The sequence below is a fragment of the Podarcis muralis genome, chromosome 16, assembly GCF_964188315.1.
Source record: "Podarcis muralis chromosome 16, rPodMur119.hap1.1, whole genome shotgun sequence".
Lineage (NCBI taxonomy): Eukaryota > Metazoa > Chordata > Lepidosauria > Squamata > Lacertidae > Podarcis > Podarcis muralis.
The window spans coordinates 23,412,301-23,430,882 of record NC_135670.1 but is presented as its reverse complement, the minus strand read 5'-3'; the positions used below and the strand labels follow the sequence as shown (position 1 = coordinate 23,430,882).

Below are 18,582 nucleotides of genomic sequence, written 5' to 3'. Positions count from 1 at the left end.
AACACACACATTACAGTGGTACCTCAGGTTACAGACGCTTCAGGTTACATACGCTTCAGGTTACACACTCCACTAACCCAGAAATAGTGCTTCAGGTTAAGACTTTGCTTCAGGATGAGAACAGAAATCGTGCTCTGGCGGCGCGGCGGCAGCAGGAGGCCCCATTAGCAAAAGCGGTGCTTCAGGTTAAGAACAGACCTCCAGAACGAATTAAGTTCTTAACCCGAGGTACCACTGTATTCAGATCCAGCTGTACCATTAGACAAGGCCAGGTTGAAAAGAACTGTGTATTTTCACAGGTCTAGGCAGGACTGCTTAAGTTTCATCCTTATTGCAAAAGCAATGAGAAACTACTTTTTAAAAACTCCTAAATTAAAAAAAGAGTTTGCCGTATTAGGAGTTGGGGTGGATAATGTTTCAGAAACACCTTCTGTTTGTACAAATACAAATCGTTTATTGTCTATGTGCAAAAATACTGTAAACAAGTTGAAACATTAGCAGGATTTTAAGTAAACGCTTGCAACTAGCAGAAAATTAGATAAAATTGAGGGAAATAATAATTGGAAAAGTATAAGTATGGAAATGTAGAAGAACTTGGTTAAAATAAGGAACCAGAAGAGGGTACGGAGGGAAGTCCAGAGATTTAAGATTTAAGAATCTTAAAGAGAAGGTTTGTGAAAAGGCGTTTCTATAAATTTAGATTGGTAGAAATGTAAGTAAATTACTGTTTTTATTTGTGAAAATAAAACTGAAAAATTAATAAAAAAGTATTTACGAAAAAGGAGATAAACACCTTCTGTTGGTCACATTCAGTATTACAGTCTTTTTTATAGAAAAAGAGGTGTTGGAACTCACCATGAACACCCCCCTTGTTCTCTTATAACGGCTACAGAGCCCACCTGAGAAGTGCCGGAACTGAGTTCTGGTGAGTTACGGCTTTAAAAAACCTGATCCAGTTTATGTGGTTCATTTGGTATTGTGGCCTGAATGCCGAAAGCTGGAGACAACCAAAGACTGGGAAAGTGAGAAAGGAGCCAAAATGGACAGATCTGCCCATCCACCCCACACAGCGCTACAGTTCCCCGCACCCTTAACAAATTATGGTCCCCAACATCTTCAATGGCTGTCAAAGTAGTATAGGTAAAGGTAAAGGGACCCCTGACCATTAGGTCCAGTCGTGACCGACTCTGGGGTTGCGGCACTCATCTCGCTTTATTGGCTGAGGGAGCCGGTGTACAGCTTCCGGGTTATGTGGCCAGCATGACTAAGCCGCTTCTGGTGAACCAGAGCAGCACACGGAAACCTCGTTTACCTTCCCGCTGGAGTGGTACCTATTTATCTACTTGCACTGGCATGCTTTCGAACTGCTGGGTTGGCAGGAGCAAGGACCGAGCAACGGGAGCTCACCCCGTCGCAGGGATTCGAACTGCCAACCTTCCGATCGGCAAGGCCTAGGCTCTGTGGTTTAACCCACAGCGCCACCCGCGTACCTGTCAAAGTAGTATAGCAGTGTTTTAAATGGGATGCAACCTTGGTTAGCCATTTTGTCTCCCCCTCCCTCCTCCGGAGGTGATACAACATCAGAACCACCACACGGGTAAGGATCATGCACTGAACTTTCATTTGCTTAGCATCTTCTGCTACACCAAGAGACATCTAGGCCCCCGTAGGGTGGGAACCGGGGCCCGGGTTTTCGTTATCCTGTGTGTCTTCTTTTCTGACTCTCGGCTGGGCCAGCAAAGGTGCGTTCAGAACTGAGGATGTGCTGGCTGGGCTGGCGCTTTGGATAGAATCAGTCGGACCGTTGTCAACAGTCCTGGAAGAGAAAGAGAAACCGCCCCTGTGAGGAATCCCTAATATCTCATGACGGTGGCGCGTCTGCGCTGCCATCGTAGACCCCACTGACACCACACAGTCATGGCTCCCCCCAAGGAATCATGGGAGCTGCTGTCCGTTCAGGTTGCTGAGCCTCATTAGAATTCCTGCTCCGTGATTGCAGTCATGGGGTTTTTGTCTTACACATGACAGTGTATGTTTTGATTCCACAGAGTGGGAAGTGACGGAGACAGGATGTTTGTGTTACTGTGTTCCGTGAAGTGGGACTATTGTCCTTTGTTCTTTTTCTCTTTGCTGTCTGATGCTAGAGAGAGAGGGAGCCATGTTGAGTGTTCCGTGTGTGTTTATATGTAAATAAAGTAGATTAGCCAAAATGCTGAGTTGCTGAGGTCCGTCATGCATGAGCTGCAAAGACTCTGTGGATCTCTAAGTGTGCCGGTGTCAGTTGGCATCAGTCGCTGTGATGTTCAGGCTGAAGAAAGCTTTTGAAGTTCCTGAACGAAAGACCAGGAGGGAGAGAATCTGCCAGCCGGCTGGCGGGAGCGCAACTTCCCCTAATGCCACTGTGCATGGGAAACGATCTAGGGAGTGTTTCCTGCCCGCAGCTGCGTGGGGGAGAAGCTCAACCACTTTGGGCCACCTCCCCTCATTTTCTTAAAATTGACTCCCCCAAAATAGGGGGGGGGGTCTTGTACATGGGGGCATTTTGTAGACAGAAAAATATGGTAATATAATAATATTCCAGTTTAAATGTACAGTGCAAACGAGGCCTTACAAACTGTAGCATACATACAATTATGGGAGTTGCAAGTATTGCAAAGGGATCTTGTGACTTATCACTGGGAGCCCTCCCAGAAAGACTACAATTCCCAGGACCCGTGCAAGGAAAGGGGGGAGCCATGACACGCCAGAAAAACAATAAATGCCATGCCTCTTTTCCCTTCTCACTGGGTCTGGAAAAGTCTTTCCCGTTGCTCAACTTGAGACGGGAACATTTAGGGCCTGGCTCAAGGCCATGGGATTTTCCTCAGAGACGCCACACAGGCCAGCTCTTTCTGCCCACCTCCTTGCACCGGCGGAGCGAGGACCAGGAATGTGTGGACAACCTCGAAAGAGAAACTCTACCTTGGAAAAGTGGAGGGTTTCGCCCTGCTGAAGGTGTTGCTAACCAGGAATGAGGAACGGCAGCCCCCGGGGCTCAGCAAAATGGGATGCAGGTCGACTGTACTGCTAAAAACGAAGAAAGGAAATGGTTCGCTATTGTGTTATGTCTCACCTTTCCCACCGAATGGTGCTCAAGGTGGCTGACCATCACCCACACAAGCACATTTAAAACATATTAATTACCCCCAAAGTATCCTGTGAACTGTCTTTCCCCCGTTATAGAACAATAACCCAAAGTTTCCTAAACAAACTACAGTTCCCACAGTTCTTGTGGGTGTTGTGCATGGTGTATACAGAGCCATACGCAGGTAAAATAGTTGGGGCTGAACAAACTTCGTCATACTTACAACAGCCAGATCAAGCCCTTTTAGGGGCAAAACGCCTGTCTGAATAAAACATTTGATCTCCCAGTGTATACAGCTGGATATTTTCTTGCATTTTGCTACACCCAGGAAGTCGTTTGCTTGCTATTCATCTGGATATCTTAAAATATCATCATCAAATTTTGCATAGTGATTCCTAAAATCAAGGTTTTCATCCCTGTTTGAATCCAACTGGACACTGTTTTGAATCAAGATGGTGGACTGAACCTTTTAATACTACACTGATTTTAACCACCGGTATCAAAACTGCACAGATTTTTTGTTTGTTTGTTTCTTCGAATTCCCAAGGAACATGGGCGCATAGCAGCTAGAACATAATAAATAAATTCCATTCTTTTTTCAATGAATAAAGTCCTGCATTACTCCCTTGACTGGATTAAGATTACAGTGGTACCTCGGGTTACATATGCTTCAGGTTACAGACTCCGCTAACCCAGAAATATTACCTCGGGTTAAGAACTTTGCTTCAGGATGAGAACAGAAATTGTGCTCCGGTGTCGTGGTGGCAGCAGGAGGCCCCATTAGCTAAAATGGTGCTTCAGGTCAAGAACGGTTTCAGGTTAAGAATGGACCTCTGGAACGAATTACTTAACCTGAGGTACCACTGTGCTTAATTTTGTCACATTTACTACCTCTCATACTTCCATTGTCCACTTGTAGGGTGAATAGGGTGCTGCCCCTCCAACCTCAGCCTACTCTCTTCCAACCCCCACCTGCCTGCCTTCCTCCTTAACTACCAGGGGAGGTGTGATGGCCTGGGATTCCGATTCTGAGAGTGAACCGGAGGAATCCCAGCCGGCACAGGAGTCCCCGCCTCCAGGGCCGGCTGAACTGGGGCAAGGCCTGGATTCTGAGGAGCCTGCACCTGTGCCAGTTCCTCAAGAGCAGGCACCAGGTGAATCCATTCTGGCCCCAGAGGTGGTTGAGGACTCAGTGCCTACAGGTGAGTCTCCCCCGGGGCCCAGTAACCCTTCAGCCTCTCCTGAACTGCAGAGGCTTAGGGCAGAGAGGCGAAGGGAACTGGTTTCTCCCAGGAGGAGCGCTCGCCTTAAGGCCAGGAGAGGCGGGGCTCCTGGGGACCGGGACCGCCCCTGGCCTTAGAGAAGATAAAGGCCAGTCAGCCCGGTCCCAGGTTGCGGGAGCAACGTCGTCATTGAAGAGCTGTTTCGGCCAGCATCCAGTCCTGTTCCTCCAGTGTTCCTGTTCCCCGCCCGGCTTCCTGCTTCTGATCTTTGAGTGTTCCTGTCCCCGCCCGGCTCCCTGTTTCGGACCTCACCTCGCACTTTGTGGATTATCTCCAGGCTAGTGACTCAGGACTGAACTTTGACTACGGTAACAGTAACCTTTCCCCCGGGACCAGCACAGGAGGTGTTAGGAGTGTCCATTCAGCTTTCTCCTCCTCCTCAGTCTCAGTGTTGCCCTCATATAACTAAGCAGGGTGGGTGATGGGGACAAAACTCAAACTAGTTGGCTCTGCCTTTCATTGGCTCTGGCGCCACCTACTGTTGGGCTCCCTGCTTTCTGCCCTACCAGTCCCCATTGACATCAGCCACCGCTGCATCCAGCCCACCACTGCCTCCAAGCGCCGGTCAAAGACCAGTCTCATTTGCACTTGTTGTTGAGTTGTAGATCTTCGTCTGAGGATCACAGGGTGGTTCACAACATTAAAAAAAAGTTGGTGATGGCCACCAACTTGGATGATTTTAAAAGAGGGCTGGAGGAGGTTACTAGCCACAATGGCTATGCTCTGCCTCAACGAATGCTTCATGTTTTACCGCATGAGGCCTGTAAAAGTTTCTATAATAAAACAAAATCCCAAAACCCACTTTACACAATGTTTCCTACATTTGGGTCTTTTTGGGCTACAATTCCCATCATCCCTAGCTAGCAGGACCAGCCTTCAGGGATGATGGGAATTGTAGTTCAAAAACAGGTGGAGACCCAATTTTGGGAAACACGGCTTGACTACCTTCTTAACATTCTCTATCCCACCCATGCATTGTGGGATGAACTTGCCACTTTGAGACCCCCCCTCCCTGTCCACCTTGCCCTTCAATCAGCTCCCACCTCTTTTGATTGACTGGTGATATGCCAACCTGGGGCTGCTTCAAGTCCGTGTTCAGAGAACCCGTCGATCTCTCTGCCTGTTTGGGTATGGAGAGGGAAGGCTTGTTACGCCCAGTCCACCAAAATGGACAGATTTGTTGATTTCCAACTGGGGGTGGGGGCAGGCAAAGCATCTTGGCACAAACCTGCTTTGGGTAAGGACCAAAGACTTTGGGCATGGCTGCAACAACCTGCTCCGGAAGCCTGGCTTGGCCTGGCATGGTCTTCCTTGCCCGTCTCTCCAACTGTGATGCCCTCTTGGCCGCTGAAAAGGAGTAAAAAAAAGTAGTTTGTTACGGGTGCCGGGAGTTGTTGTCCTGCGACGGATAAGCTCCAGAACCCAGGATTCCTCGGAAAGGAAGGAACCACGTCTTCAGAGGCATGGCATGTCTACAGCCTCTCCTGGCTGGAGCAAAGTCCAGAAGTAGCCCCTTCCCAGCCCTTCTACCTAGAGGAAGGCAGGACCAACCAAAAGCGTAGTTGCTGGCCTTCTGCATCTCCCGTTTCAGCTGTTCCACCTCTTCTTGAATCTCCTCCATTTCCATTGAGTTGCTGTGTTTGAATAGTGAAGAGATCTTGGCCTGGAAGAGAAGGGTTGGCTGGGAGAAGAGAGGCTGGGCACCATGACAGGGCTGGAGAAACTTATCCTGACCTGTCACCACTACAATTATTTATTTATTTATTTATTTATTTATTCATTCATTCATTCATTCATTCATTTATTCATTCATACATACATACATACATACATACATACATACATACCCCGCCCATCTGGCTGAGTATCCCCAGCCACTCTGGGCAGCTCCCAATCGAGTGTTAAAAACAATACAGCAGTAAATATTTAAAACTTCCCTAAACAGGGCTGCAGATAAGATACAGGTAGCTGCTTATTTCCTTGACATCTGAAGGGAGGGCATTCCACAGGGCGGGTGCCACTACCGAGAAGGCCCTCTGCCTGGTTCCCTGTAACCTCACTTCTCGCAATGAGGGAACTGCCGGAAGGCCCTTGGAGCTGGACCTCAGTGTCCGGGCTGAACGATGGGGATGGAGACGCTCCTTCAGGTATACAGGACAGAGGCCGTTTAGGGCTTTAAAGGTCAGCACCAACACTTTGAATTGTGCTCGGAAACGTACTGGGATACTGCCGCCTCCGTAGGCCAGCCGGGACAGGTGAGTTGGACAACCCCCCCTGTCAATCACCTGCTGTCAGGGGGGGTTGCCCAGCCTGGTGGGTTTGTGTGGGGATTAGATGCAGGGCTAAGAACGGAATACTCAATTTTTGTTGTATATATTAGCAACCCCCTCAAGTGGATTATTGGGATGGGGTGGCACTCTGAGAGAGACTTCATTTGATGCAAAATGCTGCTGTGAAACACTCGACTGGCACAATGTGTTGGGCTCAGGTGAGGCATCTCAAGACCCTAAACTGGGGTTTAGCCTCCACTGTGCTGAATCATCCATGTCTGGAAGCAGCCGGTTTACTATGAAGAGAGAAAGAGAAGCTCTAAATACAAACGAGGCACAAAAGAGGCAAGCCTCAAAATGCAGAAAACTTCCATTTTGAGGCTTGCCTCTTTTTTTCTTTCGACCCTCTTTTCCAGACATCTCGAGGTGCCCCCAGCTTTACCTTCAAGTAGGACGCCATACCCGCCTCCTCACTCTCCAGCTGCTTCCTCTTGCGCACAATCGACTCGCAGATTCCTGGGTTCTGCTCCATTTTGGCATAAAGGTCCTGCAGGGATTTCTGGGTGTACGTCAGAGATTGCTTCTCAAAGTCCTCTGGGGAAATCCGCTTGCAGAAAGAGACGTAGAGCGGGGATTCGTTGTCAAATTCACCCAAGGTCTCCATCATATCCCTGGAGAAGGTAAAGAAGTTCTTGATTTTAATTATTTTAGTAATTTAGTAATTTATTATTTTAGTAATCGCCTTCCGCAGTCTCTTTTTCATGATTTTCAGTTTTATACATTTCAATAATTTTACAATCATTTTAACGTTTCAAAAGTCGAGTTCCTTCCCCCTCTTTCTGCGGTTCCTTCATTTTTTAAATATATTTTCTGCATATTCCAAATTAACTTAATTTACTCATTTGCTCATGTACTTGAAATATATACTCTTATGTAACTGCAGGTTATTACAATAATCCAACGTTCTGATCTGTTTACATTTTATTTGCAAATATTAAATAAACCATTTCCATTCTTTTATAAAAAGTTTGTTATCTTGAGTTCTTATTTTTCAGGTAAGTTTTGCCATCTCCACATATTCCATAAGTTTTTGTATCCATTCCTCTTTCTCTGGGACTTCTTCTTTCCATTTTTGGGCAAATAACATTCTATACAGTTTGTGTAGTTCTGTTCCTATAATCTCCAAAAAGGAAAGCTTCTGGGTTTGCTTGTTTTTTTGCAAATGTTATTTTAAACATTTTTCAATTCATTATATATCATTTCCCAGTCTCAAGGCTGTTTACATATACTGTATACCTATTTGTGTGCATTCTTGAAGATGTGGAGACGGTCACCAACTTGGATTGCTTTAAAGGGGAAATTAGACAAAAATTAATGGAGGGGAAGGCAACCCATGGCTATGTTCTGCCTCTGTGGTTGGAGACAGTCAATGGCAGCACCAGAAATGAATTTTGTGGGGTGTGCAGGGGTCACAGAAGGGGCAAAGTATATTTCTAAGCGGTGAGCTGTGTCCCACAGGCTACCATTGTCAGTTTGCATTTCTTAGTACAGAAAGTATGGGTCTGATGTGTAGAGATCTTTCCTATTCTAATTAATTCAAGAGGGTTCTGGAAGCTTCTCTGTGTGAAAAGCAGCAAGCAGAAGGTTCGTGATGTTTGGGTTATTCCAGGCTTCCTCAACCTCGGCCCTCCAGATGTTTTGAGACTACAGTTCCCATCATCCCTGACCACTGGTCCTGCTAGCTAAGGATCATGGGAGTTGTAGGCCAAAAACATCTGGAGGGCCGAGGTTGAGGAAGCCTGGGTTATTCCTTCAGAGAAGCTGAGTACAGCTGGTTTAAACTGATTGTTATCGCTTTCTGTGAAGATCATGCTGACTATAATAATAATAGATTCAATAAGCACACAAGATGTAGCCGGCTGTACTTTTGAATAAATAAGGTATAATATTCATTGTGTCAAATTGTAGATTTCAATGGAAGTCTCATAAAGTTCAATGAAAAAAGCAGAAGACCCAGTGGATTGTTTGACTATAATAGTAGGCCAGAAGGACCCTGGGTCTTAACTTTCTCTCTTTTCCTTCTGGTGTGGTGTTCTGTATGCTTAGTATTAAGGTTTAGACTTATTATAAGTTCTTGTAAGTTTAAGTCTGCCGCAACTGGATTTCTTATGGACAGTGCCAGTCCTGAACGCATTGGATTTGTGACCATTATGCTCATTTGCCTTCAGTAGCAGTAAAGCTCTGCTGGATGAAATACAATCCCCTCTGATCTATTTTTGGGGAATCCTGCAATGTGTTTAAGTTGTTACTCTGCTAACTAGACATTGGAATCTGCTCTGGATCAATATTGAGTAGAATGCCACGACAACCGTATCTAGAAGAAAAATAACAGCAGTAGAGGGGCAGGTGGAGTGGAGCTTCTTGGGGTTTTTTGGGCGGAGGAGGGGGCTCTGTCTCTGTCCATTGAGGCAGTATGATTCTGAATGCCAGTTCCTGGAAACCACTGGAGGGGAGAGTGCTGTCGTGCGTAGGTTCTGCTTGTGGATTTCACATTGGGGCATGCTGGGCAAAATGGGCCATTGGGCTGATCCAGTAATCAGTCTCTTCTTGGATTCTTATGCTTTGAGGTTTTGCAGGGGTGGGGGCGGGGGGTTCATCACGACTATGGCCTACGTGGAAGAATTAAAAGGCCCTCCGCGTGTGCAGCAGTTGCAAACTGGAACAGGGCCTTTCACAGCTGTCTAGGCACATTAAATGCAATCACGTATTTGTCATGGGGTCGTTTTTCCCATTTCTGGTTTTTGATTGCAACCTCAATCAGAACGAATGTGAAACGGCGAATGCACAGATTGATAAGAAAGACTGGAAGGGAAAGTGGAAGAGTTAGTTTAAAAATGTTAGCGCCAGCAAAAAATACAGGGAAAATGCTCTGGAAATTATATTACGATGTTATCTAAGTCCCTAGTTATTGAGCGAAATATACGACTACAAATTTGCCATGCTGGAAAGGATAGCAAGAAATAAGCTCTTTCTATATAACATGCAGTGGAGTTGCAGGGTAAGTAGGAATTTTCGGTCAGCCGAGTTCAGGAAAATGGGTGTCATTGCAAAATGCTTTATAGTTATAACTATTGGACTGAGGCTAGTATTACTGTCTGTTATATACTGCTGAAAATATGCAACAGAACTTATGTAAGAAACGTTGATAAGTTTCTTGCTAGCAAAAGTTTGCTTAGTAATAGCAGAGAACTCTGGTCACATTTAGACCATGCATTTAAAACATTACGATGCCATTTTAAATTAGCAAAACTGCTCCCCCCCTCCCCCCCAAAATTGTGGGAGCTGTAGTTTGTTAAGAGTGCTGAGAGTTATTAGGAGACCCCCCCATTCCCCTACCATATCTACAATTCACAGAGTTCCCTGTGAAGAGGGATTGGTTGCTAAACCACAGAACTGTAGCTCTGTGAAGGGAAAAGGGGACTTCTAACAACTCTTAGTACCATTAGCAAACTACAGCTCCCAGAATTCTTTGGGGGGAAGCCATGACTGTTTAAAATGTCATCACAGCGTTTTAAATGCATGGTGTGAAGGTGGCGTTAGTGTTGCTCAGGGGTAGGCAACCTAAGGCCCGGGGGCCAGATGCGGCCCAATTGCCTTCTAAATCCTACCTGCGGACGGTCTGGGAATCAGTGTGTTTTTACATGAGTAGAATGTGTCCTTTTATTTAAAATGCATCTCTGGGTTATTTGTGGGGCACAGGAATTCGTTTATTCCCCCCCCCCCCAAAAAAAAATATTGTCCAGCCCACCAAATGGTCTGAGGGACAGTGGACTGGCCCATGACTGAAAAAGTTTGCTGACCCCTGGTGTTGCTCCTTTGAGAACCCAGCAGGGAGGGAGGTGAGGGGAAAAACCAGAATTAGTTGCCCATGCCTCTCATTGGCTGAGGCTCCTCCTAACAACTGGTTGGACATTAGGTGGGTCATTAGCCCAATCCAGCAGGCTCTTCTTATATTCTTAAGAGGCAAAGACTCAGTCGTAACTTCCTCTGTGTTCAATGGGAGTTACTCCCCACAAAGTGTGTGCAGGATTACAGACAAAACCTTACAGCGGATGCAGTGACTCCGCTAAGGCAAACGACTAACTAAAGTGGTACCTCTATTTGGCAGGTGTTACTTATTCCCAAAGGCTTTTATAGACCTGCAGTAGCCAAGTAGCTGATGCTTGGGGCCAGCTAGCCAGGAAAGGAGGTGCAGTTTTGACTCTGAGGTGGCTGGTAGAGAGCAGCTTTGCAAGGCAACACATTCTGCTCTGATGCCCTATAGCTCCCAGCCTCAGGAGGAATTGTGACATCAGAGGCAGATGAGCCAATCCCTTACGTGTCCCAATTGTTGCCTCCAGCTGTGCAATTGTGGCATCACAGATCAAAAGCAGCCAATCATCATTCCCAGCACCAGCTATCAATGGCTGCTAGCCTTGATGGTTATGTTCTATCTTCACTGTAAACGCTTTTGAGTACCAGTTGTTGGAATAACAAGCCGGGAGAGCACTGTTGCACTTTGACCCATCTAGTCCGGCATCCTGTTCTCACACCGACCAACTTACTGGGGTTTGCAAATATTATAAGGCAACTGCCTTCTACTGAACCAGAACATTGGGTCCATCTAGGTCAGCAGTGTCTACACTGACTGGCAGCAACTCTCCAGGGTTTTAGATAGGTGTCTCTCCTAGTCCTGCCTGGAGATTGAAACTAGGGCCTTCTACATGCAAGGCAAATGCTCTGTCAACTTAGCATTGCTTTTAAAGTCCTCATGAAAATTTGCCAGCATTTTACAGGGAATTTCTCCTAATATTCTAATTTTTAATGCTATTTTTGCCTAATATACATTTTTGGCAAAGCCATTTCCCACAATATACAACTGTACCTTGGAAGTCGAACGGAATCCATTCTGGAAGTCTGTTCGACTTCCAAAACATTCGGAAACCAAGACGCAGCTTCTGATTAGCTACAGGAATCTCCTGCAGCCAATTGGAAGCCGTGGAAGCCCCATTGGACGTTCGGCTTCCAAAAATAGTTCTTAACCGGAACGGTCACTTTGAAAACCAAGGTATGACTATAATGCCTTATTGCATGTGGTTATCATTTTTATGCTTGAATTTTTATTTTATTTCTGCGAATTACTGGGCTGGTGAACTGCACTGCGAAATTTGGAGAAGGGCAAATTTCCAAAGGACATCTGTGTTCGGCTCCCATATCGTTTCACCGTTATGCATGTTGGGGAAATGAATCAAATTTCTTCCCCATCAGATGAACTCCTGATTGTCCACAATTTGCCAGGATATAAAGTGGCCACTTTCCAAGGATGCCAGGCGGAGTGTGTTGAAACCATGACATCTGTGTCAAGCTGAATATTTGCAAATACAGCAGGGGGCGGGGGATAATAAAACACAGTTTTAGATGCCTGCTTTTATTTTATTCGTGACTCAGGAAGCAATCCCTTTGCTGTAGAAAACACACAACGGCTTTATTGACCTTGTCTGAATCTCTCCAGTTGTCCCCCAAAGGATCAGCATGCGTGAGAAGCGGCAGCGAGGGCCTTGGATGGCTTGTAGCACAAACATCACTTGCAGTGTTTGCTCGTGTCCAGCTGTTTATATTCCTCTTGGTATGGAGCCCCTGCAAAGCAGATGGCCGCACTACGGTCGCACTCGCAGACGAACGCCGCACACTCATCATTGTCATCTGAAGCAGGAAAAGGCCAAGCATGAACTGGGTGACTTCTTGGGAGACGGGCCTTAGCCAAGTGGAAGGGCACCTGCCTTGCATGCAGAAGGTCCCAGGTTCAATTCCTGGCATCTCCAGGTAGGGGTGCAAGAGACGCCCTGCCTAAAATCCTGGAGAGCCACTGCCAGTCAGTGCAGACAACACTGGACTACATGGACCAAAGGTCTCACGCAGTATTAGGCAGCTTCCTATTTAATTCAGATTCTTTCTTTTTAAGAACCCTAAATTCTAGAATCCTAATTTGTTTTTAGGGGAAGGTTCGTAGCTCTGTTATAGAGCATCTGCTTTGCTCTCCTTGAGTGAGATCTCGCACAAGCTCCACTACTGAAGATAAGAACATAAACGCGGGGCTACCTTTGAAGGTTACTCGGAAACTACAATTAATCCAGAATGCGGCAGCTAGACTGGGGACTGGGAGTGGCCGCCGAGACCATATAACACCGGTCCTGAAAGACCTACGTTGGCTCCCAGTACGTTTCTGAGCACAATTCAAAGTGTTGGTGCTGGCCTATAAAGCCCTAAATGGCCCAGTATACCTGAAGGAGCGTCTCCACCCCCATCATTCAGCCTGGGCACCAGGGTCCAGCTCAGAGGGCCTTCTGGTGGTTCCCTCACTGCGAGAAGTGAAGTTACAGGGAACCAGGTAGAGGCCTTCTCAGTACTCGCACCCACCCTGTGAAATGCCCTCCTGGCAGATGTCAAGAGTTGAGCAACAAGAGTTGTAGACATCTGGAAGAAGCCCTGTTCCAGGAAGTTTTTAATGTTTGATGCTATATTTTGCCGGCAACTGCCCAGAACGGCTGGGGAAATCCAGTCAGATGGGCAGGATATAAGAAATAAATTATTATTATTATTATTATTATTATTATTTATTATTATTATTAACAAGAGCCCTGCTTGACCAGACCAAAGGCCCAAATAGTCCAGCATCCAGTTCTCACAATGGCCATTCAGATGCTTGTGGCAGGATCCAAGCACAAGAGCCCTTTCCCTCCTGTGGCTTCCAGCAACTAGCATTCAGAAGCATTGCTGCCTCTGACCATGGAGGCAGAGCATAGTCACTTTGGCTAGTAGCCATTGATAGCCTTCTCCATGAATTTGTCCAATCTTCTCTGAAAACCACCTGTTTAACTCTGGGATGGAGTACCTGCAACCAGTTCTATTTTTCTAGAAAAAGAGGTACTGGAACTTACTATGAACGACTCCCTTGTTCTCTTATAATGGCTAAGGCGCCCACCTGGGAGATGCCAGAAGTTCTGGCTGAAAAATAAAGCCCTGTAAACATACAGATGTCAACCCAACACCTGCTGACCATTGGCCACACTGGCTGGGAGGGGGAGATGCTGGGAGTCCAGCATTATCGAGATGGCCAGGAACTGTGTCCATCCCTGATTTAAGACACTGGGGATTTAATTTGGAGGCTTGTGGAGAGAAAGCTGAACTAGGCCCTCTGACATAGCCAAAGCAGGGTGGAGGCTGCATTTACCGCTGCAGGTGACATCACTGCCTGAACAGCTGTAGGCGTAGGTCTTGGTGTAAGGGTTGTCTATGAGGAATTTGCATTCGGAATGCTTCTTGGCCTCACCATAGCATTGGTCGTGGATCTGGCAGCACCTGTTTGAAAATTAGAAACATTCGAGTTGATTTAATGAGCTTGGGAGACACTTAGGAGCTGCCTTGTTTAGTTGATTTTGTTGATTTCTCTAGACAATGTCACAGCACCCATTTAAAGCACACCAATCCACTTTAACCAGAAGAAAACAATGCAACAATCAGTAAGTATAGTTAAAAACAAATATTCAAAACCAATTCAAATCAAGGATAAGGTAAAAGGCCATATTGAAACACATGTCAACATTCTATGCCACACTAAAAGATTAAGTTAATACAACTGCAGAACAGGTATTATGTGGCATCTCTAACAGTGGCACTTCCACAGATCGAAGCAGTCAAGTGGGCACATACCAGTATCAGGGTAAGATGATCTCGCAGGTAAACTGGTTCCAAGAGGTTAAAGGCTTTATATACTAATAGTTGTTGCTGTATGTAGATAGATCGCTAGATCCAAATGTGGGGCAGAATACCCTCCAATAAGAGAGCCACAGCAGAGGTTTTAAAACACAAAAACACACAGCAAAGTGAAGAGCGGGAATATACACTGTTAGACCTTTTAAACATCCCATTTTTAAGTCACTTGTATACAGCGCTTGCCCTTTCTATCCCTTTAGAACAACAGAGACCACACTATTTGATAAGTTTAAAAGAATAGTTTACTTACAAACTTCAAAGGTCAAATTCATGTGCTTTTCCATGCAGCAGCCAGAAAAACGCAGGTAAAAAGGCTAAGTTTACAAAATATGGCAAATGTTTCTGAACACACTTTCTGAGCTGGGAGCAGTCAAGCTCAGACATCTTCTCTGATAGGCTTCACATAGTAGATGTGAACAAACAACAGAAAGAAGGCAAAGGAAAAAACTTTCCTAACTGCCCACAGGAGGTGAGAGGGTGTGACCTGGTCAAGTCTAGCAACAACAGCTTATTCTGTGGTCTTAACCCCTTAATGCATTAACCCGAACTAAACATGCTAGTTATATGAGGCTGCATTTCCCACAAGAGTAACATCATGAACTTGGCCTGGTAGAAAATGAGCAACCAGTACTGAGCAGAGTTTTATATGCTGACAAGTCCTCTCTTCTGCCAGCAACCATGCTTCAGCATTCTGCTGTAGTTGCAGCTCCCAACTTAAGTGCAACGTAAGCCCCAAATAGAGCAAATTTTTAAAGGTAGATTTGTTGCAGTAGAGTCTACTTTAAGCGTAGAAAACTGAAGTTCTGGTATGTTCTTAAACCCCTCCTGCAAAATACTGACCACCTGCAGGTACCCTAATAAAATTAGGAGGTGCAAAGCCTTGGAACACGTTGGGGACAGGGGGGCAGAGGGCAAAGATGATAAATTGGCTTACTTGTCCAGCTCATCGACCGGTGTCCCGCTGCCCCCCAAACCACAGTAGCAACCATAGTCTGCATAATCCTTCAGTGGGTCACTGCTGGGAATGGTGCATTTGATCATGTTATGGAACTGCAACAAGTTCCTAGGGATGGAGGCCGTGTCAGAGCCTACTAGAAAGGAGACATAAACTTCCCACAAGAGGCGTTCGGTTAGGGTTAGGTTGGCATTTCCCAGGCTTCTGAGAGCTGAAGCATAATCCTGCCTGCTAAACGCAAGCTGGAAAGTAAAACCCCACCCTGAGGGTGCATTCCTGAGGCCAGGCTGCCCTTCGGTCTCCAAGCTGGACCATGCCAAGGCCCCTCACTGAATGACCACCCAGCCAGCACTCGCTCGCTCCTCACTTGGTGTGCCGCATTCCCTGGGCGGTGGGAACAGATCAGGCCCATGGATGGGGGAGGCGGGCAAGGGGCAACCCCAGCACAACCTGCCCCAGTGCTCCTCTCTGTGTCAGGGGGTTTCGCCTGCCAAGGGCTCCATCAGCCGGCTGTGTTCCCCTCTGCACAGCTGGGCAGGTGATTCAGTGCAACCCTGCTTGGCTCTGGTAGGGGGTCGCTCTTGCAGTGTTGGCGATTTGCCTGCCCCGAGTGCTGGCAAGCCACATGACAGTGCTGGTCAAGGGAGCACACCAGGCAACAGAGGTGGTGTGCCAAAGGTACCATGAATTGTTAACCAAGAAGCATCCTTCAGAGGGAACCCAGTTAATAAAGGAATGTATCCCCTGCCCCCAACACAGCATATCCACTTCCTGTTTCACTAGGAACACCCATTCATCCCTTAAGAGCCACAACTTACTTGATGCCAAGATTTGGAACTGAGCAAGGTTCATCCTGTCGGCTGTTAAGTCCTCGCAAGAAGGGTTTTCCTGTAGGGCGTTCGGCCTCTTTATACCTTCGCTTTCACCTTGGTCCCCAGCAAAATTCAAGATAAGATACCTGGAGGTTTGTGCGTGTTTACCTTTATGTAAGTGTTGCCCAGGTGATCTGTGATTAAACCAAGGCTACCTGAAAGCCAGCCATCTTATTTTCCGGGACTCCGCTTAGCTATCAGCTTTCCCACAGAAGAATGTTCTTATTTTAAACTTTTGGGGCACTGTGGGTCGGGTGCTGGTGGGTAACAGCTCTGTAGACCAAAATGGGACTCCTTTTGGGCTTAAGTTACCCCATGGGCTGGAGGTTCCCCATGCCTGCTATATGGGGCCACCCACAACTGCAGAGAAAATTGTTCATACTGTTGGTTACATCTCCTGGGAGTTGGTTTTCCAAGGACTGCTAAACTTGAGATCCTTTCAACCTGAGAGTTGCTGGGGATTGGACCTGGGAACTTCTGTGTGCAAAGCAGATGTTCTACCACTGAACCATTGGTCCATCTAACGCTTTATTACCTACACTGACTGGCAGCAGCCGCTCAGAGTTCAACAAATGATATTCCTTATCCTTCCTGGTGATGCCAAGGACTGAATCAGGCCTTCTGCACACAAAGCAGGTGGTCAGTTTTATTGTAAATAGCTGACTACATTACATAGTCTGGTACCTCACTTCATTTAAAGATTTTCAGAGACTTTGAGACTAAAGATTTCATTTTGTACTTGTTACCAGACTTTGTAATGTAGTCAGCAGTGACTACACGATTACATGAGCACTGTTCCACAGCATTTGATATTTCCATTTACATACATTCATTTGAAATAAGATGGGTTTATGAACCAATTCTATATCCTCCCACCACGCTGACGAAGAATTCTAAGAAATAGTAGTCAATATCCGGAATCACTGTTCAGTGTTGGACATCATATTTGCCGAATACACAAAGCTTCACAGCTTGTCTTTCATCTTACAAAGTCTGGTACCTCACTTCATTTAAAGATTTTCAGAGACTTTGAGACTATTTGTACGTGTTGTGATTTGAAGGAATTCTATAAAGTTTGTCTGTTGCATACGTACATGGTCATCGTGTTGCCTAGACATTGCTGACGTTCTCTTTGCAACACAGGGGTTAGGAATCACAGGCAGGCAGAGTGCTGCTGTGCTCTGAGCCTGCTTTTGGGCTCCCCACTGGGGCATCTGATTGGCCGCTGAGAATAGGATGCTAGACTAGATGGGCCATTGACTTGACCTGATCTTATGTTCGCTAACCTTCCTGCAGGCTTTGCCCTGGCTCTGCTACTTTCCACTGAATTGCCAACAGCTTTGCAAACAAAGGAGGCAGCTGAGGGGCAAATTACATAATGAGCAGGTGGCCGGATCCCCACACTCCTGCCTTTCTAGGCCTCAAAGGACAAGTCCCAATTATGCCCATGGCAGGGAACCTTTCCCCAGCTTGAGGGCCATGTTTCCTCCTGTGTGACCTTCTGGGGGCCACACCGACTGCTCCTAGCACAGACCTCTGCCACAAACACACATGTCAATCAATCGCTTTCCTCTCGGCCCCCTAAAATGTATACAGCCCACGTGGCACAGCGGTTAAAAGGGTCAGACTTGGACCTAGGAGACCAGGGTTCAAATCTCCACACTTGGCCATGGCTTTGAGCCAGCCATTGTCTCCCAAGCTAAACCTTCCTTCCAGGGTCGTTGTGGGGATTAAAGGGGGAAGGGGAGAATCACATGAGCTCCTTGGAGGAAAAGGTGGGGTTGAAATACAATAGAAAAATGATAAATAAGGAATAAGGTAGGGCAGCTGGCAGTGGTAGAAAAAGTCACAGAACATAACAGACAGCGTTAAAGGTAAAGGTACCCCTGACCATTAGGTCCAGTCATGGCCGACTCTGGGGTTGCGGCGCTCATCTCGCTTTACTGGCCAAGGGAGCCGGTGTACAGCTTCCGGGTCATGTGGCCAGCATGACTAAGCCACTTCTGGCGAACCAGAGCAGTGCAAGCAAACGCCGTTCACCTTCCCGCCGGAGCGGTACCTATTTATCTACTTGCACTTTGACGTGCTTTCAAACTGCTAGGTTGGCAGGAGCAGGGACTGAGGAACGGGAGCTCACCCTGTCACGGGGATTCGAACCGCCGACCTTCTGATCAGCAAGTCCTAGGCTCTGTGGTTTAACCCACTGCGCCACCTGCGTCCCTAACAGACAGCATTAAGAGGGATTAAAACCAAAACAAGGTTCTCA

General features: G+C 46.6%; 1 protein-coding gene across 3 annotated transcripts; it reads right to left on the bottom strand.

Moving 5' to 3' along the window:
• Positions 1-5,040: 5,040 nt before the first annotated feature.
• LOC114586834 (phospholipase A2, minor isoenzyme-like) lies at positions 5,041-18,333 on the bottom strand. 3 transcript variants are annotated; one of them, XM_028710659.2, is made up of 6 exons: positions 14,740-15,114; positions 13,948-14,075; positions 7,120-7,348; positions 5,959-6,070; positions 5,636-5,754; positions 5,041-5,527 (listed from the first exon to the last, which is right to left on the bottom strand). In XM_028710659.2, the coding sequence occupies exons 3-6, from the start codon at positions 7,342-7,344 to the stop codon at positions 5,357-5,359; spliced, it is 627 nt and encodes a 208-aa protein (XP_028566492.2). In that variant the 5' UTR covers positions 7,345-7,348; positions 13,948-14,075; positions 14,740-15,114; the 3' UTR covers positions 5,041-5,356. The 3 variants fall into 3 exon arrangements, with proteins under 3 accessions (XP_028566492.2, XP_028566493.2, XP_028566494.2); XM_028710660.2 differs by lacking the exons at positions 13,948-14,075; positions 14,740-15,114 and adding an exon at positions 10,833-11,078; XM_028710661.2 differs by lacking the exons at positions 5,041-5,527; positions 5,636-5,754; positions 5,959-6,070; positions 7,120-7,348; positions 14,740-15,114 and adding exons at positions 12,104-12,419; positions 15,424-15,598; positions 16,263-18,333.
• Between the last annotated feature and the right edge of the window lie 249 nt (positions 18,334-18,582).

Coding starts and splice junctions, on each gene's coding strand:
- LOC114586834 (XM_028710659.2), bottom strand. CDS start 7,344: ATGATGGAGACCTTGGGTGAATTTGACAACGAATCCCCGCTCTACGTC. Junction 5,755..5,958: donor GGCCAGCAACTACGCTTTTG/GTTGGTCCTGCC, acceptor ACTCCTTTTCAG/CGGCCAAGAGGGCATCACAG. Junction 5,528..5,635: donor TTGGTCCTTACCCAAAGCAG/GTTTGTGCCAAG, acceptor ATACCCAAACAG/GCAGAGAGATCGACGGGTTC.